General features: G+C 45.5%; 1 protein-coding gene across 3 annotated transcripts in view; it reads left to right on the top strand.

Moving 5' to 3' along the window:
- The window catches only part of LOC149322705 (retinoic acid receptor gamma), a 99,224-nt gene that overhangs the window by 20,493 nt on the left and 54,400 nt on the right, over positions 1–24,331 (top strand). For 2 of the 3 annotated variants that reach the window (XM_089481759.1, XM_089481755.1), the window contains exon 1: positions 17,457–17,644. The exons of the other annotated variant lie outside the window; for it this stretch is intronic. In XM_089481759.1, coding sequence (XP_089337885.1) covers positions 17,485–17,644 — 160 coding nt within the window. In that variant the 5' untranslated portion in view covers positions 17,457–17,484. Of the gene's footprint in view, positions 1–17,456; positions 17,645–24,331 lie in introns of those variants that run through there. 3 annotated transcript variants of the gene reach the window in all.

Here is a 24,331-nt window from a genome sequence, read left to right as displayed (position 1 = left end):
AGAGGAAAAGCAGAGGTATGCTAACTAAACACCTGTGTGTGTTTGGTGGTGGTGGTGGTGGGGACTACACAGCTCTGGATCTTTTTTTACAACAGAACTGTGACATCATAAAGCAAAGTCCTAAGGTAATAGACAGTCTCTTTCTGCTCTGACAAGCGAATGCAGCAGTAATGAAGCTTTCAAGGTTTACTATGACTTAGGATATTAGCATAGTTCAGGAAGGAAATCTGTGGCCCTCCAGGTGCTTTTAGACTGGAAGCAGTGGCAAACAGCTGGTGGGATTCTTGTTATTGGAGCAGTGATTCTGTTGCAGTCTTAAGTCTGGATTTTGAAAGAACTATGCAAAGTCCATGGATGGAGTGGCTCAGGTGGTTAAGATGCTGACTCTGTTGATTGCAAGATTGGCAGGTTGGCAGTTCGAGAAATCAGCATCCTTCGGGAGGAACTGTGCCCGCTAACCCTGCAGTTTGTTGGAAAGCAGATTGGGCAAGTGGGATCTCAAAGGCAAATGAAGCCCTCCTCATCCTCTGCTCTGCTCCTGCCCCTTATATTCTCACCCTTAGATTATGAATGTTTCCGTGTGTTTATGGCATCAATTTGGCAGGAATGCAGGAAGGTGCCTGCGGCTGTTCCCGTCTCCTCTGCTGGCTCCAGAAAGAATCAGGCAATACATTCCCCCATCCTTCCCACCCTCTCCCGCCACCAGCAAACACCCCTCTCTCATTCCTTTTAGAGCTGTGGACTGTGTACTGAGCTAATGTGAGTGCCAAAGGGGGCATCCTAGAAAAAGAACCCCCATCACAACTAAAGAAGCAATAGGAACCAACTTGTTTGGTTACCTGTCTCAGCCAGGACCAGCCCTACCTTTAGGCAGAGTGAGGTGATAGATTTTAGTATAGTAGATAGAAGCAAACTGGTGGGAGGAGAAAGATGTGTGCTAAAAGGCCTATTCTGTACCATGTTTGGGATATTGTGTACAGTTATAGTCATCCACTAGGAAAAGAGTATCATGCAGTGGGAAAGAGAGACTGAGTGTGGTATAGTGGTTTGAGTGTTGGACTAGGATTCCAGGAAATCAAATCACTGCTAAGCCATGGAAACTCACTCTGTGACCTTGGGTAGGGTTCCACACTCTCAGCCTCAGTGTATAAAGGGATCATGTTGCACCTTTGATACTAACGGAAAGAAAGAGGTTGGTAGCATGAGCTTTTGTAGACTTGAATTTACTTCCTCAAATGCATATGGTCTCTGTGCATCTGGAAGTTGGCTCAAGTCTACGAAACCTCATGCTACCCTCATGAGGCAAAGGCAAGCCCCCTCTGAACAAATGTTGCCAAGAAAACCCTGTGATAGGTTTGCCTTATGGTCACTATAAGTTTGAATTGAAGTCACACGTCAGCAGAGCTGGAAAAGTTGGAAAAAAGAGTAACCAAAATTCCCAAAATTATGGATACAAAGTCAATAAGGAAAACCTGGATGAGGAAAGGTTGCAGTATTTAGAGCTGTTTAACTTGGGAGGAAAAAGCAGACAAGAGGAGGCATGGCTGAATAAAGAAATAAACACAGATAAATAAAATTATGTAGTGTGGAGAAAACAGAACAACACTTTTATCCCTCCCCTGTAACACTAGAACCTTCAGGCTGAGAGGCAATATGACTCAGTGTTTCAGTTGCTGGAGAATGCAAGATGTAGGCTGTAGTTGCATCCATGTCCTGCTAATGGACTTCCCATGGCAGCATGATCACTGTGTGAACAGAACACTGGGACATTGGTTCTATCCAACATGACTTTGGATGTTCTCATGCTTCTTGTCTAAGTGTAGATTTAAATCCAGGCCTCCCTGATTCCAGTACACAATTCTGGATCCCTGGAATACATGTTTGAGTGCATCTAGTTGAACCAACTCTTGTTTTTGTGTGCACTTATCTCTGAAGTTGCCCATGTGTACAGTATAGATTGTGGCAACAAAGCTCAGAAAAAGCCAAGCTGCACTTAGAGGACCTGGTGCAATTTTCAAGAAGTCCAAGAGTGGTGACAATGCCTTGGCAGTGCAAGACTTTTCTGGTGCCAGGGATCCAGGGAGCTAGATGATCAGAGATGAGAAATGTGTAGCCCCCCAGATAATGTTGAACTGTAGTTGTTACCATCGCTCACAATTGGCTCTGTGCCTAGAGAACTGCACTAGGTTAAAGGAACAGAAAGGAGTATCTAATTGATAAACAACTGGAGGATGAAGCAATTCGGGCTGATGTATGTTGGAGACACACACAGCAGCAGGAACAGGGCAGGAGGGTTTCTTTTGTCCCTACAAAATATTTTTAATATAGCTGTATTTTGAATATAGCTGCCCCCCCCCCAAAAAAAGATGGCTGTCCCAAGATTTTGGCAACTTGTAAGAATGGTTTTGCCCAAAGCTTGGGAGTTATATTTTTGGACAACAGCTCCCAGCATAGCTGAAGGATTCTAGAAGCAGTAGTCCAAAGAAGTAACTTCCTCATGCTGTGCTTCTCCCTGCATACGTTTCCTCCATCAGATGGTAGGAAGGAGGGTTCAGGAATTAGTTCCATATAGCCAGAAAATGTATTGGCTGCCACCAGGTGTCTTTGAGGGTGTGATGCCAGGGATTTCACAGTGCCCAGGCCCAGATCCCCACAGTTCTGGCCAGCAAAGGAAGCTGTCAACATTGCGGCAACAGGAAACAGTTGTCAGACACTCCTCTGATGGGAACTAAAAGACTTGTGCCCAGGACCTGTTCCCACAATTGAAACTTCCTGGCTTCACTTAATAGGACTCACACAATCTTTTTCGCTAGAAAGATGCGCTAGATTTAGCGGGGGGGGGGAGTTAGGACTTCATTAGAATATCCGGTCTGTTTCACTCACACAGCCCCAGTCATGATGAGCTCCTTGGCAGAGTGGGTGCCATTGAGGTAATTCAGTTGCACAAGCAGAAATGACTCTGCTTCATAAAAGTACATGGTACACAAGTGCCTGTAGAATATGAGAGGACAGGGCACACATTAGACTTAGACACACACACAGATCCACAAACGTATACTTGCATCCATAGAGGAAGAACCCCTCCTAAGCTCAAGGAGACTTATTCAGACGGTGAAAATAGTCCAGGATGAATCTGGGTTTAATCTTTTGTTGTTCACATGCGTCCCTAATGTACCCAATTAAGTTTTTGAGGGGGCAGCCAAAAAACCCACTTAACTTGGGATAATCAATAATGTTTTTTCTCCCCAGTTTTTTTATTTTTTTAAATTGCATTGTCAGCAGTGCGAATAACTGATGCAAATTGGCCTGGGATTAAAATCTGCATGCCTTATTGACTCCATATTTATTTGAGTGCTGGCACATGTGAGCAACAGAACTTGCAGAGATGTGCAGAGATGTGGTTCTGTAGTGTGAACAACAAACCCGGGATGAGGTGATTCACATCATTCCCTTAAAAATGGCATCTGAATTGAAGGAGGAAAGATTCAAATTAGCCTCTGCACAACCTAACTCTCTTCCCCACTAATTTAAGAGTGGGGAGATGGGAGTTGTAGTCTAACCCATCTGGAAGGTGCTATGTTGGGCCAGGCTGTTCTAAATACTCCTTTTACTCATTAAAAAAAAAAAGCAAAACTCATGCTGCATCATCCCAGAGCAGCCTCAGGAATCTCCCACTTCCACTCTCATCCCTAATTTTCCCAATGTCCCAGCAAAAGAGTGGGAAGGGGCAAATAGTTTGGTTGATTTTCCACAAACAGCCTGGGCTTAAGCAAAATGTGGGGCACTTAATTTAAGTCCATTCACTGAAGTGGGATCAGGGCATGCCTGACTCTGCAGAGCAACTGAGTGAAAGAAGATGTACTATAAGCTATCTTTGGACTAGGGCTGCATCTATATTGCAGAAATCATGCAGTTTAACACCACTTTAACTTCCATGACAATGGACTGATAGGGAATTATGGAATTTGTAGTTTTGTAAGTTATTAGCCTTCTCTGTCACAGACCTTTGGTGCTCCAACAAACTACAAGTTCCAGGATTCCATGACAGTAAAAGCGGTGCAAAATGCATTACTTCTTCAGTGTGGAAGCAGCCTTGGTCTACTTTCTCAGATGCATCTGAAGATGTAGACCAAGGTTACAAAAGCTTATGCTACAGTTTCTTTTGTTCAATTCATCCCAAAAGTACTACAAAATCCCTTTGCATGCTGATATTCCAGACTAAGATGACTGTGTCTCTAAATTCTGCAGAGCAAGTGAGCAAAGGCTTTGTGGTATGGTGGGGATCCAGCTGCTTCCATGGGGCCAGATGGGATGACTCAGTAAAAGCAATTTTGAAATATCAGTTTCAAAAAGGGAATAAACATTTCTCTACAACCCAGAAATTATGCTTTGTTTTCACCCATTCTGTTGTCAGAGTTTGGGGGGAAATGATACTTTTTTTGACCTACAACTCTCAGTGGGGTTCTGGGAGTTGTAGTCCAAGGAGTAACATTTTCAACTTTTGCTATTGCCTCACAGTCTTAATGTTTCGATATCAAAAGACGTTATAGAAATCTGGTTCTAAAGAAGGCAAGCAGTTCTGTGTCAGCCAGATGGCTGCTATTGGCTGATAAGATTTAGTAGCTAGGTACAAGCTCAGTACAGATTATCTGTTCTGTTTTAGCACTGGACATCTGCAGAGCTATGGGATGGAACTAAGGAAACCAGCTCTTGGGCAACTGGTTAAAAAAAACAACTGGTGAAGGGAATCTAGAGAAAGCATAAAGTTATGTCTATAGCCAAAGGAAGAAGAAGGAAATGGTAGGGCCATTGCATGGGAAAGATGGTGAAATGCTAACAAGGAACAGAGAAAAAGCAGATTAGAAAGCTGGGCCAAAACTAAGAGAATGAATTTCAACAGAGAGAATTGTAAGGTACTAGACTTAGGTAGAAAAAATGAAATGCACAGATATAGAATCGGGGACACCTAGCTGACAACAGTACATGTGAAAGGGATCTACGAGTCCTAGTAGACCACAAGTCGAACATGAGTCAACAATGTGATGCAGCAGTTAAAAAAAGCAAATGTGATTCTAGGCTGCATCAATACAAGCATACTGTTTAGACTGGGAGAAGTAATAGTGCCACTTTTGCTTTGATGAGGCCTCACCTGGAATACTGCTTCCAGTTCTGGGCAGCACAATTCACAAAGGATGTTAACAAGCTGGAGCATGTGCAGAGGAGGGCAACCAAAATAATGAAAGGTCTGGAAACCATGTCCTATGAGGAGTGATTTAGGGAGCTGGGCATGTTCAGCCTGGAGAAGAGAAGGTTAAGATGTGATATGATAGCCCTGTTTAAGTATTTGAAAGGATGTCATATTGAGGATGTAGCAAACTTGTTTTCTGCAGCTCCAGAGAATAGGCTCTGGAGCAATGGATTCAGACTACAGGAAAAGATAATCCACCTCAACCTTAGGAAGAACTTCCTGACAGTAAGGGCTGTTCGACAGTGGAACATGTTCCCCTGAAGAGTGGTGGACTCTTCTTTTTTGGAGGTTTTTAAACAGAGGCTGTCTGTCATGGGAGCTTTGATTGTGTATTCTTGCATAGCAGGGAGCTGGACTGTATTGGCCTTTGTGGTCTCTTCCAACTCTATGATTCTATGAAAACCAGCAAGTCCAGGGCAGACAGCATTATCTGAGAACTGTCAGAGCTCCATCCTGGTGCATGTTGAACCAGATCTTGCAAAAGTTAACTTTTTGGGCTACAGCCTCTAGGGTTCTCCAGCCAGCATGGTCACTGGATTACAAACAAACCCTGCTTGTATCAACAGTAACCCAACTAACTGGTTCCCGGACAGGAGGCTGGCATGTGTTAAACCTAAAGCAAGAGAGTCACATTGTTTGCACTTCTAGTCTAATTGATCAGTCACTCTCCTGTCACTAAGTGTTGCAGCACATGCTTTGCATGCATTTAGCCCTGGCATCAGTTCTGCAGGCGATATCTCCATTCAAAAGATCTCAGATAGCATAACTAGGAAGGAGATCTGCCTGAAAATATGAAGAAAAATAGCTAGTCACAATGGACTGGCTCAGATAGACCACTGGCCTAACTCAGAGCTTGGAAAGTAACATTTTTTTGTTTTTGTTTTTTTGTTTTTTTCAATATGTAACAAATTTTATTTGAAGATTGGAAAGTAACATTTTGGATTACTACTCCCAGGATCCCCTAGCCAGCATGGGCATAGCTGTGGAGCTGTAGTCCAGCAAGGTAACTTTTCCAAATGCTCATGTGACCGAGCTTCCAATGGTTCACTTTTTGCATCTAAGGAAACAGTACACTGTAGGCACCATCACCCAGGGGGCTTGCAAAGAGTGAAGCTCCTATTGGTAGTAATCAAAAGGCCAAGTGGAACTATTTCCACCTTCTCTTTCTTAACATATTTTCTTTAGTAAGAAAAAATGACAGCAGGAGCAGCAGGGAGTGATGGGAGGGTTATAAATATGAGAATGATGTCTGGATCCTCTGTAAAATTCTGTGAATGTGGCAGATAATTGCCTTGTAAAAAGCCTTGCCCTGCCACCATTTATCTGCCCCCTACTAAACAGCAAGCCCCATTCAACTCTGTGGGGTTTCCTTGTACAGGGTTCCATTGTTTGTTTCCTAGGTACCCCAGAATTATTATTTTTCCCATCCAAGAGGCATGACCATATTCTCTGGTACAGTGAGGAAATAATCTTGGTCTCCTGAGTCATTACAACAAGACTGCTGTTATGCCCCTTGTTGATTCATGAAAGCATGTGTGTTGAAGTCCCAAATGTTTTGAGATGAAGTCAGAGCCAGCGTGATATTCTGATCTGAGTAATTCTGGAGACCAGGGTTTGAATCTCTGCTTTGGCAAATCACACTTTCTCAGCCTTAGAGGAAGGTAGTGGCAGCCTCCCTTTGAACAAATTTGGCAAAACCAAAACAAAAAAACAACAACCCCATGATAGATCACCTTAGGTTGCCATAAGAAGGAAGAAGGAAGAGCCCTCCCTCCAATCCATCTGCCTTGGTCCAGGCCTCAGAGGGAGAGAAGAACCACTGGACCTCATCCCCTTTCCCTCCATCATTCCCTTCTCCTTTTGTTTCGTGTCTTTTAGATTGTAAGCCTGAGGGCAGGGAACTGTCTGATTAAAAATAATAATTGTAAGCCGCCCTGAGAGCCATTAGGGCTGAAGGGCGGGATATAAATACCTAAACAAATAAATATAAATAAATAAATAAGTCTGAAGCAACTCAAAGTACATGACAACACCACTAAGGGTCATTCAGACATATCACTCATGCATTCAAGGTTTGTTATTCACACTATGGAACTGCATCGATGCACATCTGTGCAAGTTTGGTTGCTCACACATGCAAGCATTCAAATAAACATGGAGTCAATGATGCGAATTCATTCAGAACACAGTTAAGGCATGCAGCATTTTATCCCAGGTCTATTTAGGTCTGTTTGCATTGGTTATTCACACTACCGATGATGGGGATCTTTTTTAAAAACTCGGGGAAAACCGATAGCGATTATCACAGATTAAATGAGGGTTTTGGCAGCCCCCCCCCCCCCGACTTAATCCGGGATGCATGTGAATAGAGCTTCAAACCAGATTCATCTTGGATTATTTTCACAGTGTGAATAACCCCTAAGTGACTAAAAATTACTCCTGTTTACAACGAACCTCCCTCTTGCTCACATTTCCTCTCAAGTTAAGAATAATGTGCTTTTCTTTTGGGACTGATGAAGGGTTTTTGGTAACTGGAAAGACTAAAAAGATCCTGCTTTGTCTGTTTTTTTGTTTTGTTTTTGGTCATGCAGAGTTGAAGCCCCTACCGCACCAATATCAATACAGGTTTCTGTTGAAAGATGGAAACGTACTGTTGACACTGCAAGCGATCAACTAGACCTTTGTAACTTTTCTTGACAAGAAGAGCAGAGCAAAGCCACATTCCAATAGCTTGAGAAGGAACCAAGCCACTTCACTGCTATAGAAAGCAACACAATCTATTTAAGTGTTATTTTAAAGGGCATTTAAATACATAACTAGAGTTATTTTGCCAGCAGTTTTTCAAGTTTTATGCCATTCTCTAATCAATCCTAATGTGTTTCCTGTCTCCCACCCCACAAGAAAAAAAATGTAGCAAGTAAGACAATGATTAATGTGCCATATTTTTCTAACCTTGCAAGAAGTAATGGCAAAAAATTACTTTTCAAACACTGAACACACGGGGTGACCGTGGGGAAGTCACACTCTCTCAACTTCAGAGGAAGACAATGGCAAATCTCCTCTGAACAATATCTTGCCAAGAAAACCCCATGATAGGTTTGCCTTAAGATCTCCATAAGTCAGAAACAACTTGAAGGCACACAACAACAACAAGCTGTGTAGTGGGTATAGCAGTTTGAGTGTTGGACTAGGGCTGCATCCACACTGCAGAAATCATGCCGTTTCACACTGTGTTAGCTGCTCTGGTTTCATCCTATAGAATACTAGGATTTATAGTTTGTTGTGGCAGTAGAGCAGCTGCTTGACAGAGAAGGCTAAATATCTCACAAAACTACAAATTCCAAAGTTCCATAGCATTGAGCTGTGGCAGTTAAAGCGCTGTCAAACTGCTTTCATCAGGGGCAAGGAGTTGGATACAAGAGCTAGCATGGTGTGGTGGTTTGAACATTGGACTATGGCTCTGGAGACCAGGATTCAAATCCTTGCTCAGCCACGGAAATCTGCCAGGTGACCTTGGGCAAGTCACACTTGCTCAGTCTCAGAGGAGTCTCAAAATCCCTCTGAATAATTTTTGCCAGGAACACCCTAGGATAGGGTCACTTTAGGGTCACCATAAGTTGGAAATTACTTGAAGGCATACAACAACAAGCTATCTTAACCACAAAACAAAATCCAAATTCCAAAGTTTCACCACAGTGTGTACTTTGGAATTGGTTTCCTAACTCTAGGATAGATACAGGAAAGTAAGCTATCTCAGAAAGGCCTGGTGTTCTAGATGAGCTTAGATTTGTAGGCAATGGGATTCTATAGTTCCAAACAACAGACCTACAGTTAGAAAGAAGGAAAAAGAAAGGAAGGAAAGAAGGAAGGAAGGAAGGAAGGAAGGAAGGAAGGAAGGAATTCAGACGTCATTTTTTTAGTGTGACGATGCTAATCATCTCACTCTCATATTCCGGGCTTGTTATTCACACTATGGAACCACATCAATACGCATCTCTGCAAGTTCGATTGCTCACACGTGCAAGCATTTGAATAAAGATGGAGTCGATGATGCGAATACATTCCAAACACGTTCAAGGCATACACCATTTTATCCCAGGCCTATTCAGGTCTGTTTGTATTGGTTATTCACATTACCAACAATGCAGATTTTTTAAAAAAATTAGGAGAAAAATGATATTGAATATCCTGGATTAAGTGGGTTTTTGGTCAGCCCCCCCCCCCCCCTTAATCAGGTGGATTCGGGATACGTGTGAACAACGGAGAGTCAACCTGGAGATTCATACTGGATTATTTTCACAGTGTGAATAACCAAAGAAAGAAAGAAAGAAAGGAGGGAGGGAGGGAGAGCGGGAAGGAAGGAAGGAAGGAAGGACAGGCCACCAGGCAGGTGGCAAAGTTAAGGATGGCAAATCAAACTGGGCACCAGAGGAATGTTTTTCTCCTTTGTCCTTCCTCCCTTCCAATGCCTCTCAAGTAATTAATTAATTAATTAATTAATTTCTATCCTGCCTTTCTCCCTCAAGGCAGCTCACAAATAAAAATTCTAAAAACATATTGCAATAAAACAATTAAACTTAATAGTGTTAGCAAGAGGCTGGTCGGCTGGCTGCATGGGGAGAACGGTGAGAGCAAGTGAGGGAATGTCTGCTCTCACTGTCACTGGGCTCCTCCGGCACAGTTCAGCCACAGAGCCCAGGCTCATGCAGAGCACCTTCTGGTTTGAATTAGCAGGCAGGCGGGTCAGGCTAATTGGGACCTTTCAGATCCCGCCAGTGCAAGCGAGAGGGATGCAGGGAAAAAATCCCTTGTGGGCCAGAGTCCCAGTCAGGCAAGGAAAAGCCACAAGGCAGGGGGGGAAAGGGGAGCAGCTGTGGGAGAGAGTCATGTATCAGCCTCAGGCTTAAGACATTTGGGGAGGAGGCAGAGAAGGGAAGAGACAAGAAGCAGCCCCTTAGGCATGCCGGCAGACGTCCTCTTTGGTTTGTTTTCACAAATTGATTAATGCCCATTATACCTTTTAACATCAATTATCCCCTTTTCCAAATGAACCATGCAGTGCCTATTGCGAGTAGGTGTGTACATGTACAGGGTTGTTCCTTTTTGGTAAAAATAAAAATCAATTGTCCACATCATTGCAAGGCCGACTTCAGAAAAGACAGAGGATTTAATCTGGATTCAAAAGCAAGCTGTTAAGAGTGTTGATATGTAATATTGACAACTGGGCAAAGGGTAGAGGGGAAGGGTAGGACTCTCAGGTTTGAGGTGCAATTGTGATATAGTGGTATGGATTACTCCCAGTTCTAGACTTTTCTTATAGGATATGTTGTTTCCCCAAAAGTAGGTTTTGTAAACTCTAGTGAGGATAAGTAGCTCACTGGAGGTGGGGGTGGGTGAGGAGCTGGTTTCCCTTTCAGCAAATGTTTCTAGCTGTGGCACAATGTGGTTTGCAAATTAAATCAGCATTTCTGTACTTTGGGAAGCTTTGCTTTGAGATATTCAAGACTACATAAATCCATAGCCTTTCTCTCTCTGCCCCCCCACCATGGCTTCCACCCCCACAAACTGGCACAAAGCATTGGTGGAGGTGGGGGTGGAATCTGCTGATGGAAGAATTCACTGAATTCATTTGTTTATGTTATTGCATTTAAATGCATGCAAATCTGAAGCTGTCGGCTGATTAGCTCAGTTTTAAACAAGACGCCGCCAGCCTGATAAAAATTCTTGTTTTTCATCGGATTTTTTAAGGAGCGTAAATAATAACCACAATGCCAGTTTAGAACGCATCATTTGATTTGCCAACCTGGTGGTTTGTTGGATAAATGGGATGGGTCTGTGGGGCCTATGCTAGTTGGCGTCTGTGAATGCGTTCTCTAAAAACTCTGGGGCGCAGGAGAAGGCTGTGGAAAAACTGAGCAGGAGGAAGGAGAGGGAGTAAGGGCCTGGCTTGGCTGCTGTGCTGCTGCAGGCAGCAAAGGGAAGGGAAGGGAAGGGCTGCCATGGAGCTGGGTCATGCGAAGGTTACTGCACCCAAAGGGGGTTCTTGCAGAGTTCATGCCGCTGGCTTGTTCAGCGCTTGCTCGGCCTCTGCGCACTGGAAGGAAAGGGAGAGGCTGGGTGGGGGATGGAGGATGGAGAAGGGGGGTGGACCACAGCCTGGCCTGGCCAGTTACTGGCAGGGAGCCTGGTCCAACCAGTGGAGAAAGACAGGCCTAGCCAGTGACAGGAAGGCCCAGTTTAAAAGTTAATGTTGGTTCGTCCCCACTCAGCACAGAGTGAAGGAATGAGGTTTGGCTCAGTTGTAGCAGCAGTGGGGTGTGGGGATAGGAGGGCAGAAGAAACAGGGCTAACTGAGCTCGGACCAAGGGAGATGCAAATGCCGGTCTTGTCCAGCACAGCTAGCAAATGTGTATGTCTTGGACCAGGGAGTAGAAACACAGGACAGGGCGGGGGGGGGGGGGGGCGAGGCTAAAAACACTATCAGCTGGGAGGAGGGACAATGCTTTTCAGAGTTTGGGAAAGTTACTCTTCTGGACTACAACTTCCAGCATCCTCAAGTCAGCATGGCTGTGGTGATTAGAGGATTCTGGGATATATTGTTCAAAAATAAGTCTCTTCAGATGTGGTGTGCTTTGTATAGGAGTCAGCCTGCCTTGGTTTCTGGGAAGAAGCCAGACTCACCAAACTGTTGATGCGGGAGTTCAGCCATTATGGCCAAAAAGGGAATGTTTGCACATTTACTTGCCAAACAATCTCATCCTTTCACTCAGCTGAAAAGTGAGTGGTTTTAACTGGTTAGATTCAGCCCCTATTGTAGATCATGATTTGTGGCACTGCCACAAAAGCTGAGTCTGTTCTTGAAAACAAGTGCCACACTGGGTGTATAGACTAATGTTTAGAAGACCCCTTTTCCCCACCTCATTTAACATATCTATCATTTTAAGTGCTGGGAGAACTGCTGACCCACTAGATGCTGTTGAACTCCAGTTCCAATCAGCACTATCCAAACTGGATTGCAAGATTAGCAGGTCAGCAGTTCGAGGCCCAAGTGCTGTATGATGGAGCGAGTTCCCATCACTAGTCGCAGCTTCTGCCAACCTAGCAGTTTGAAAGCATGTAGAAGTGCAAGTAGATAAATAGATACCACTTCAGTGGGAAGGTAACAGTGTTCTGTGTGCAGTTATGTTGCCAGTGCTGGCTCTTCTTCTAAGTAATGGAGATGAGCACCGCCCCCTACAGTCAGTAACGACTAGACAATCTTGTCAAGGGAAAATCTTTAACTTTACCTTTAGTAAATCATAAAACATTTGGAAGGCCTGAGAAATGAGCTACCTTAGCCAAACCTTAAGGATTGGGTCACCATTTGTGGTCTAAGCTTTCTAATTAGAATGATTGGAAAGGGCTCACTCTATTACTGTCAATGTCCAGAGGGGGAGATGTTTTATTCAATGTCAACTGAATGGATTACTGGCACCTTAGAAGAACCAACGGATTTCATTACGGCATAAGCTCTCATGGACTAGATTCAATGAGGTGGACATTTGTACATCTCTTTCTGCCTATCTGCTGCTTTGTTGTCAGGGCCCTGGGGGCAAAGGAGATTATCACACTGGCAAAACAGACGGGAGCATACTGGTATGCTCCTGTCAACATCGAGCAATAACACAAAGATTGACATTGCAATTATCCTGCGATCATCCCATGTATAAAGAAGAATTCTAGCATCCCTTTTTATTCATGGGGATTTTCTCATTTATTCATAGGGATTTTCCGTGAATAAAAAGTGGTGCTAAAATTCCTCTTTATTCATGGGATAATCACAGTATCGCATGATGTTGTGTGATAATCTTCGTGTTATTGCGCGATAATGACAGGAGGATACTGCTATGTTCCCTTCTGCTTTGCCAGTGTGATTAATGGGGAATCACACCTTGTCTGCTTTGCCAGCCCAAAGAACATGGCCCATGTCAGCACTGTGGTCAGTGAAACCTTGGGCTTCACCTGGTCCAGTGGTTAGCTACTCCATCTTTAAGTAGTTGCACAAATAAGCACTCCTAAACACATATTCAGAGGTGCCAGATCAAAATCTACTGTAGTTCTCCAGGTGTCAATGGCTCCCACAATAATGTCAAGGTAGCCCCCTCCCAAAAAAACCTGGTAGATTTTTCCAATCCCTTTTCCAATCCCTTTTCTTTAGTAACTCAAATGTAGATTGGTGTGCAGATAGGCCCACCATGGCACTACCTTTCCATGGTGGTGGGATTGTGTGCTTTTTTAAAGCAAGAAGCTATGTTGACAGCAGTACTGCTGCTGGTGGGGTCTCCTATGTCAAACACGCTATTGCTGAGCAGCCAATCTAAATGTGCCAAACAACTAGTGGGCAGCAGCATTTGTAAGGGGTGACAATGGCAGAGGATGTCTCAGAGACAACAGCAGTGGCAGCATAGCTAACACTTGTAAGCACTGTGCAAAAGAAGGAAATGCTAAACCACTCCTGAAGCCTTCTACCTTGAGAAAGTCCAAAATGAAACAAGAGATAGTGCCAGAAGAATGAAACTCCCAGGTTGGAAAGCACTCAATGAATTATTAAGGAAGACTAGAGGACATGTATAGGTTGCACTGTGGCTAATGATCCAATTGGACTGAAGTTGAAAGGACATTCAGTAGTTGTAATGCAAAAAGGTGAAAGGAAAGTCTGAAGTTTCATAACACATTATAGGAACATGGAATGTGAGAAACATGAATTAGAGGAAGCAAGATACTGTAAAACAAGAAATTGAATGTATAACATTGCAGTACTTTGGCTGAGTGAGCTAAAGTGGACAGGAATGGGACATTTACTCAGGAAATGAAAATCTATGAAGAAATGGGGTGGCATTAATAGTAAGCAGAGATGTATCAAAAGCAGTCAATGGCTATAATGCAAAGTCTAATCAAATAATATCAATAAGACTTTAGGAAAACCCAGCAATATAACCACGACCCAAGTGTAGAGGCAGAAGAAGAAGAAATTGAAAGATTCTATGCTGGAGTCCAGGAGGGCATTGACCATACACTAAAAAGGACATGTTGGTAATGACATACTGATATCAAAAATTAGAGTAAAGCTAAAGAACAACACTAAATCAATCATTGTGCCAAAATATGATGACTACCGAAGAAAATCAAGGAAGAAATGCAAAAGCAGGTTTACAGCTGAACATTAAAATAACAAAAATAATGACCACAGGTGATTTACATAATGTTAGACAATGAAGACACTGAGATGGTCAAAGACTTCCTATACCTTGCCTCAGTCATTAATCAAAAAGGGGGCTGGAGTCAAGAAATCAGAAAAAGACTAAAACTTGGAAGAGCAGCTATGAAGCAACTAGACAAAATCCTCAATTGTACAGATATAGCATTGAATGCTAAAGTCAGGATTGTCCATGCCATTGTATTTCCAGTTTCTATGTATGGTTGTGGAAGCTGGACAGTAAAGAAAGGCTGACGGGAGGAGAATCTACCCATTTGAAATGTGGTACTGGAAGAGAATTCCGTGGATACCTTGTACTGTACTGGCAAAAAGACAAGTAAGTGGGTCCTAGAGCAAAAGAAGCTCAAACTTGCCAAAATGTCTAAACTGAGACTGTTGTATTTTGGATGTATCAAGAGAAGAAATTACTTAGTAGAAAAGATAATGATGCTTAGTAAGGAAGAAGGCAGTAGGAGAAGAGGAGGACCCCATTACAGGTGGGCAGACTTAAACAAGGAAGCCACTGTCCTGGATTTGCAAGACTTGAGCAGGGCTGTTGAGGGTAGGGTGACTTGGAAGTCTCTCGTCCGTAGCGTTGCCATAAGTTGAAGTTGACTTGATGGCTTTTAACAACAACAACAACAACAACAACAACAACAACAACAACAACACAAACTACCTCAGAGTATGTTTAATGGGAGTTAAGTGGATATCTGGCTCCCCCAGTACATTCAGGTTCTGTTGGTAGATGTTGGGGGTTTGAAGTCCTGGAAGCAGGTACCCTGACTTCCTTGACTGAACCTGGTGTGTGGAAGGGAGAGAGACTTGCAGGCAGAGCAAGTGGCAAAAGATATGTTATACATATAATGGCCACAGTTGTGGTTTGAGGGCTGAAAAGATGTTGGGGAGGAAGTGTGCATTGTGGGTTTGCAGAGAGAGAATCTGAGGCCTGTATGTGTGTGAGAGATGCCCTAGTTGTGCTCATTTGAGAATGCTAGTTTCTTGGGTGTGCTTTTATGAAATATATCAACTTGCACATGAGACAGAGAATGTGGGACCCTGGTTGTATTTCAAACCAAACTTAGCTTTTCCATCTGTCTTTGTATATGAGTGGCTGGACCATTTGCTCCAGGCTAACCTTTTTTCAGACAGGCTGTGCCTCGGACTCATACAAAGTATTCTTGGATTAATTTGCCCTTTATTACCTGCAGGAAGCCTTTTAAATCCAAAAGCTAGCATGCCAAATATAACACTGGGCTCTGTAATATTATCCTATTTTGCAACATGGGGTGTATATGCGAGGAACAGATTTTTTGAGGAGAGGCTTGTTATCTGTGGCAAGTAAGTAACTTGCAAATAATTGGTAGGATCACCCATTTGGGATGGTGTGTCCGTGAAAGCCCCTAGGCCTTCATAAATGTGTACAAAGTGCCACAGAAACTTTGTATGCCCCTTCTGGAGGCTCTGAACAGCTGGGCCATTTAACAGGCTTGATCTGCATGAATTAACAGGTGATAAATTTTATTTCCATGCTGGAAAAGTTTCACCTGTCGATTTCGGCAGACCAGGCCCTATGAAATTCATGGGGTTGCTGTATGTCAACGGGCAACCTTAAGGCACACGCACACATACAAACGCACCTGTTGCTGTAATGTTTGTGCAGAAGAGGGAATTTTGGCAGGTGTTGCTTGTTACCTAGTTGCGTGACAAGCAACACCTGCCAAAATTCCCTCTTCTACACAACCATTAAACATTAAGCCACCATTAGAAGCACAAGAGCCCGCTCCATCAGTGTGGCATAGGGGTTTGAGTGTTGGATTGAGTGTTGGATTGTGGACTTGTGACTTGTGTCAACCTTCAGGCGAACCTAACAGCCAGTGTGGTGCAGTGGTTTGGGCCCTGGACTATGACTTTGGAGACCAGGGTTCGAATCCTGATTTGGCTGCGTAGACCCACTGGGTGACCTTGGGCAAGTCACGCTCTCTCAGCCTCAGAGGATGGCAATGGCAAACCCACTCTGAAGAAATGTGCCAAGATAGTTTTGCCTCAGGGTCGCTGTAAGTAAAAATGACTTGGAGGCACACAAAAACAACAAGGTAAACCTAGTCTCAGGGGGCTGTCAAGTCATTTTTGACTTATGCATCCACACGGGAGAGATAACCCGGTTTGGCACCGCCTCCGCTCCGGACCCCACAACAAACCCCACCTCCCAGAATTCCATAGCCTTGAGCCAGACCGGATTAACTCTCCCGTGTGGATGCAGCCTCTACTTGTGCGCGTTTCCTAGGTCCTCCTTCTCCTCGGAGGAGGGCTGCTCCTGCAACGCAAAACCAGAGTCCTTCTGTGTGTGTGTGTGTGTTGTGTGTTTCCCCTCGTTTCCCTTTCCCCTCCCACTCGGGCCCGCCCCTTCCATCCAGACCCCGCCCCCAGCCCCTCCTCTGTCCCCCCCAAAAAACCCTAGTGGCTTTCAAAGCAGGCAGCCGCTCCGAAGCCACCCAAGCTTGGCTCAAAGGGGCCCCGAGAGCCCCGGAGGAGGAGGAGGAGGAGGCAGGCGCCTGGAAGGGACCGGGGGGTCGCAGCTGGGCCAAGGCCACCCCCAGCCCCGCTCAGCTCCTCTCCGCCGAGAGGAGGCTCTTCCTGGATGCCCTTCATCGCAGCACCTTCCTCCTCATCCTCAGAAGCCTCGCCAGTGCCCTCCTGACTTTCCTTCTCCTTCGCCCCATCCCAAGCCCGCCTTCGTCCTCTCCTCTTCCTCTTCTTCCTCCTCCTCTTCTTTTTCTTCTTCCTTTCCCCTCCTTCTCCTCCTCCTCCTCTTCTCTCGCTTCCTCCTCTTCTTTTCTTCCTCCTTCCTTCCTCCTCCTCTTCTCCCCCTTTTCTTCCTCCTCCTCCTCCTATTCTTCCTCTCGTCTTCGTCCTTCTCCTTTCCTTCCTCCTCCTCCTCCTCCTCCTCCTCCTCCTCCTCTCCTCCCCCTCTTCCTGCTGCTGCTGCTGCCGCCTGAAGATGTACGACTGCATGGAGGCCTTGGCGGCCGTGGCCCCGCGGCAGCTCTACGATGTCACCAACCACCGGGGCTCCTCCTGCATGCTGCGCCGCTCCAGCCTGGGCCCCTGCTTCCTGGGCCTGGACCCCTTCGCCTGGCCCCAGGCCGCCAGCTTCCAGTGTAAGAGGGGCAACCAGGAGGAGGAGGAGGAGGAGGAGGAGGCCTCGGGGGCCGGGCGGCCAGGGAAGGGGACTCCTGGGGGGCTCCGGGTTCAAATCCTACCCCTTTTTGCTTTGCTTTGCTTTTTTCGCCTGCTTTGAAACTCTGGCAAAAGAGGAGGAGGGCCTCGATTGGGGGAGACTTAAGATGCCACGATCCTGGAGTTTCTTCTTCTCCACGGAATTTTGTCAGCCGCCTGGAGATGGGGGGAGGAGGAGGGCGGACTATGGCATTCCCCCCCCCCCCCAAAAAAAAAGAATCTTCTTGTTAATCTGAAGAAGGGTCTCTTTATACTCAATCTGAGTGACACTGGACCGTGTGGGAATGAGAGAGAGAGAGAGAGAGAGCTTTGAGATGGGATCAGGGCAGAAAGGAGGGTCGCGATGGAAGCGCCTTTATGAAAGCCAGATGGGGAAAGAGGGTCTTGGCAGGGTTTGGCCATGGGTCGTGGGGATGGAGAGATGCCGGGGTTAGAGAGAGAGAAAGAAGGAAAGAAAGAAAGAAAGAGAAAAAAGTGGGAGAGGTGGGAAGGAAGAAGAAAGCAGGCTTTGGGAGAGAGAGCTTGCTAAGGAGAGAACCCTAGAATCCTATTAGAGTTGGAGGAGACCTCCAGGGCCATCCAGCCCAACCCCAGTCTGCCATGCAGGAACTCCCAACAGACAAGGAAGGGCGCGGTGGGGAGAGGAGGAGAGGAAGAAGCCCTGGCCCTCCTTGACCTCGCTTTCCCCTTCGCTTCTCCCAGCGTCTCGAAGGAGCTGCGTGCCTCCAAGCCCTTTCCGAGTTACGGGAACCTAGCCCTTGAGGCTGAGAGGATGTGACTTGCTGTTGCCAAGGTCGCCGCCGCCGCCACTCATGGCCCAGCTGGGATTCGAACTCTGGTCTCCAGAGAGGGAGCGTTTGAGTGTTTCAGGACTAGGGCCCTGGGAGACCAGGGTCTGAATGGGGCCAGTCACACTCTCTCAGCCTCCCCTCGGAGGAAACCTGCCAGGAAAAGCCCCAAGAGAGCAGGGAAGGGCTTGATGGCTGGCAGCCACCACTCCGGCGTCTTCCCCTAAGGCTCCAACCACTAGGCCGCGCTGTCTCTGGCAAGATTGCTGGGGTTTTATATTGGGGAGGAGGAAGCTGGGAGGAGGAGGAGGAGGAGGAGGGTCGAGGCGGAGAGAGACCTGTCAAAACACAAAACAACACCCAAGAAAAAAAGAGGGGGGTCCATAGCCATTTTCTCCCTGGCTTACTTTCTGGCCCCCGTCCTCAGGGTTTACAACTCGGAGGAGAAAGGAGGGCTTGGATTGACACTCCCTAGACTTTTGAAGGGGGGCTGGGTGCGAACATCACCCTTTGTGGGGGGGGGGGGTCCATGGGGGAGGAGGAGGAGGAGGCCTGGGGTTTCGCTTGGAATCGCTTCTTTTCTTTTTCTTTCCTTTTTCTTTCCTTTCTTTTCAACTCCTCTTTTCCAAGCGGTTTTTCCCGTTGGGAAGGGCCCCGCCCGAGACCCAGCCTGCCAAAACGCTCGCTAGAAAATGTGGCACTTTTTGTTTTAACTCCTAGAGACCCAAAGGCTTCCTGGCTAAGAGGCTGCCTCCACACTAGAGACATAACCCGGTTTGGCCTCGCTTTAACAGTAGTGTCTGGCTCTTTGCTATGACATTCTGGGAGTTGGAGTTTGTTGTGGGAGGCACAAAACAACAAGAGAGGAAACCACAAGCTCTCTCTGTCTCTCTTAGAAGGCAACCACTGTGGCGCTCTGCCTTTTTGCAGTTCCCAGTGCCCTGGCTTCCACTTGTGGCTGTCCGTAGTTTGTCACAGTGATTGCTGCAACTGAAGCCTTTAGCAGCCATGGGTGTGCCAAAGATCTAGAACCGATCTAGTCTTTCTTTATACACCCCCCCCCCCCCAGGACTAATAATGAAAAGGCAGGAAAGGTCAGGAACTCTCAAAGGAAATAGTGAGGGTGGAGTAGTGGTATTTATTCGGTTCATTGCTGTTCTGCCAAGGAAGTAAAGACAGCTCCTTGATGGCTCTCCTCATCCCTACTTTATCCTCACACCAGCCCTGTGTGGTAGTTAAAGCTGAGGGAGAAAGTGATGGGTCCAAATGCATTGGGTGGCCCAGCAGGGACTAGAATGTGTATTTCGCATCACCTAATTAGAGCACTATGATTCCACTTTAGCTGCCATGGTTCCAGGCTATGGGATCCTGGGATTTTTTGACTGGAAATTCTGAAACCCATTCCCTCAAATGGAAACCCTGGGATCCCACAAGCTGAAACCATTGCAGCTAAAGGGGAATCATAGTGGTGTGAGATCCATGTTCATCCATGCTGGGCCACACAACTCCTTTGGACTCATCGCTTCCTTTGGTCCGTGCCACTGACTAAAGTACAAACCCTAGGATGCCATAGGATGGTTGCCTTGGCAGCTAAAGTAGAATGATAGCACTATAACCTGTGTTGTGTGAAAGGGCCCTTAGACCAACCTCCTACCAGCTGTACCACTCTGGCAGGTAAGGTGACTACAGGGGAACCTTAGGGACTGCTTTGCTCATGACTGTATATCAGATGGAACTATTTTTGTTTACTTTGTTTATTGTTAGGCATGGATACACACATGCGTGCTTGCACGTATACACAGCAATTTTTAATTTAATTTAATTTAATCAATTCATTTTTTTTGCATCCTGGTATCACCAACACCTGCCTCTCTCAAACCGTAGCAGGGGCCTTTTTGCTGAAGCTAACTGCAAGACTAAGAGCAGAATGGGGCATCCCTTCTGCTTCAAATCCTTGTAAGCACATCTCTTGTTTTATGTTTCCTCTGATTCCTTGCCCTCACCTTATCTCCAGAATGAAAGGGAAATCTAGGTGACAGTCTAGAAAGTGGTAGAAAGTGAGAGGGCTGTTTTGTTGGGTGCTCACAGTCAAAGGGGGATCACTATCATTTGTGGAATGAGCACAGGACTACAACTCTGGGAGACCAGGGTTTGAATCCCCACTTGAGCATAGAAACCCACTGGGTGACCTTGGGCAAGTCACACACTCTCTGCCTCAGAGGATGGCAATGGAAAACCCTCTCTGAAGAAAGTTGCCAAGAAAGTCGTATGATAGGGTTGCCATAGGGTCGCCATAAGTAAAAAACGACTTAGAGGCACGCAACAACAACAACGCAGGCCAGCAGATAGGAATTTTCTCCAGATGACTAGAGAATTTTCTGCCTATTGGAAGAGACTTCATTATTAATTTTGTGATGTGCGGCAGATGACTGACACAGATAATCATGTGCGGTCAGGCAAATGGATACAAATAAAACTGAGGGCTAGGAATGGGTGTGCATCTTGCTTGCAAGTTGGCTTGATGTCTCAACACCTAACAGTGAAACCTGGAAGATGGCTTGGAAAACTAGGCCTTGATGACTGAGTCTTTCTGAAAGTGAGGGTGTGTATCCAAAGGCTGTCCTGTCCTGAGCATATCAGCTGCCAGTTTACCTCTATATGAAATGGAAATCCCTTGATGAGGTAAAAGTAATGCAAGAGAGGTCAGTGAAACTAGCCATAGTACCGGTGCTTAGGTTCCTCCTGTGTCCAGAAACTGCTATGTTTCACCTTTGCAGCACTGAACCATTGCTCTTTTTTTTAAAAAAAAATATTATTAATAAAATTCAACACAATGCAAATATTTACAAACAGATAACGGATAACATATAACATAAAATGACTTCCTCTCCCTTATTTTGCATATTTGCGTTATAATTCTTTTTCTTGACCTTCTATTATTAACCACTAAATCTTTAGAACTTTATATTATAGAATTTCTACATATAATAATAAAATTTCCATTTTAACACATTCTGTAATTTTCTTATTTATCGTCTCTCATTTCCATCATAATCATTCCATATTTGTATGTCCTTTATTTTCCTTCAACTCGTATTAAGACAGTGTTAGTGTTACATTGCTATATATACAAAACTTTTCAAAAGTTATTCACCTTTATTCTACTAATGCAATTAGGGTTGCCATAAGTCAGGACCTCCAAACCAGGACAAATGTAGGACAAATGTAAGATAACATTTTCAAATGTAGGACACATTTTTTCTAAAATTTGGTGCTTTTTTAAAAATGTTAATACAGTGGATCCTTGTTATACGCTGAGGTTTGGTTCCAAGATCCCCCGTGTATAACAAAATCCGTGTATGCTCAAGTCCCATTAAGTATAATGACATAGCAAAATGGTGTCCCTAATAAAAAATGGAACATCAAGGTAAATTTATACTTTTTTGGAACATTTTCAAACCGTGTATGCTTGAATCCGTGTATAAAAAATCCGTGTATAAGAAGGGCCGACTGTATAAATGCATGTTTCTTAGGCATGATCAAAATGGAGGACATTTGGGCATTATTCCTAGACAGATGGCAGAAATGTACTTCCCTTTCTGGCCAAACACCACCAACCTCCATTCCAAAACACACACAACAGCACATTTGGGCATTTCACATGGCTTCACATGGCCTCTTGCATCAGAGGCTTATTCCATAACCAAACCCTTTGGGTTTAACACTTAGCATGGGTTAACATGGCTGTGCATATTGAACATGTCAAGGTGGTTTCACAGTTCTTGCACCAAGTGTACTTCTCAGAAGTGTGTGTCAAGGGACTGTGGTTTTTCTTCACTGTGCATGAGTTTGTAAAAATCACAGCAATTTACATTGACCATGCCTCAGAGGCTTTCTGATATCAATATCACCATTAAAGAACCAAAAACACACAGAAAAGGCACTTTGGAAAGTCACACTCTCTCAGCTTCAGAAACAGTGCGTGCATGCCTCTCAAGCTGACTCATATCACCATCATCACCACCACACTATCATTGTCAAAACAAGGGAAAATTGTTGGCATTAAAAGCACCCCCCCCCAAAAAAATAAAAACACTTTGAGGCCTCTGGCCACTCACTCACTCACTCACTCACTCACTCACTCACTCACTCACCTTCTTCTCCTCCTTCTTCTCCTACCCCCTCCTCCTCCTCCTCCCCCTCCTTCTTTTCCTCTTCCTCCTTCTCTCCCTCCTCCATTCGCTGCACTGCCTGGGGCAAAGGGGGTGGAGGAGGAGGAGGTGGGTCACGCGGCTGCGCCACCTTCCTCTGCCTCCCCACGTGGCCGCGCCACCTTCCCCTGCCTCCCCACGCGGCCGTGCCACTCACCTCCTCCTCCTCCGCCCCAGGCCACGCGGCCACGTGGAGGAGGCGGGGGTGGCGCCTGCTGCGCGCGGGCGTGCCACCCTCCCTGCCTCCCCCGCCACTCACCTCCTCTTCCTCAGCCCCAGGCCATGCAGGGAGGGTGACGCGCCCGTGCGCAGCAGGCGCCACCTCCGCCTCCTCCACGTGGCTGCGCGGCCTGGGGCGGAGGGGGCGGAGGAGGAGGTGAGTGGCGCAGCCACGTGGGGAGGCGGGGTAAGGTGGCGCGGCCACGTGGGGAGGTGCTGCCTCTACCCTCGCCTCCTCCGCTCCAGGCCTCGCTGCTCCTCCTCTTCCCCCATGCAGCCATGCGCGGTGGAGGAGGAGGAGGGCAGCGAGGCCCCGCGGGCCGTGGCAACCCAGCTGCAACCGGGGTTGTCCTGGTTTATTGGTGGCACCCATGGCGGGAGGGGGATGGTGCTGCCAAAACTGGGAAAATCCCAGTTGCAGCCGGGTTATGGCAACCCTAAATGCAATGGTACCATTTTCTCCCCATCTTTGTGAGAAGTATTTAGTAATTAATGACCAGTCCTTGTTTATCTAAGATTTGTTTTCTGTTTCTTTATGTATCTGAGTCCAATTATTTTTCACTCTTTTACATTCCCACCACATGGGTATATATGTACCTTTATTATTTACACAGTTCCAGCAATCATTTTTTGGTGTTTTTACTAATTTTGGATATTTTTCCCACTGTGAGGTACCATCTAAATTGTGTTTTGAAATAATTTTCCTTTACATCATAACTGGAGGTATATTTGAGTCTTTTTTCCCAGTTTTTCTCCCACTCATCAAAAAGGATAGGTCTGCCAATGTCTTGTGCCAAGTTTATCATATATGACCATTGTTCTATAGTATTTGTGATTCGCAACAATCTTGTGAGTTAGGCTCATGACAACTCAGTAAGCTTTGTGACTAAGCAGAAGTTTTGATACTGGTTCTGTTACAACACAGTGGAACAAAGCCCTCTTTTTTGTACAGAGTAGTAGAAAGTGAGACACACAGGTCTACCCACTGACCTGACCCTTCAGAGGAGGTTAAAGTGGGATCATTACACACTGAAAGATTGAATTGGACCCACTGGCTATTGAATTAGACCAACAGTCATCCTAACTATAAGTCCTTTTTCCATTGCAAGAAAATTGTAGCTGGAGTTTTTGATAGTCTCTACAATTTTCTGTTTCTATTGCACAAATTTCTACTGGTTGGAGATTCTTGAGAATCTCTTGTTTTCATTTGAAAAACAAAAAGCAGGGTGTGGTCTTTAAAATTGCAAAAACTCATCCTAGGTTTGAGAGTTATGTGGGCTTGAGGTTAGGTTTGTGCTGCATTTGTGATGTGTGCATAATATCTATGTGTGTAGCATGCTCTAAGTCAAAAGAAAGCATGTGCGAGCATAGTTATTTGTGTACATAAGTG

This window comes from Sceloporus occidentalis, unplaced genomic scaffold, assembly GCF_023333645.1.
Source record: "Sceloporus occidentalis isolate IW3139 unplaced genomic scaffold, rSceOcc1.0.p SCAF_1, whole genome shotgun sequence".
Classification (NCBI taxonomy): domain Eukaryota; kingdom Metazoa; phylum Chordata; class Lepidosauria; order Squamata; family Phrynosomatidae; genus Sceloporus; species Sceloporus occidentalis.
The sequence above is the reverse complement of the archived record's forward strand: the minus strand, read 5'-3'. Positions and strand labels throughout refer to the sequence as shown.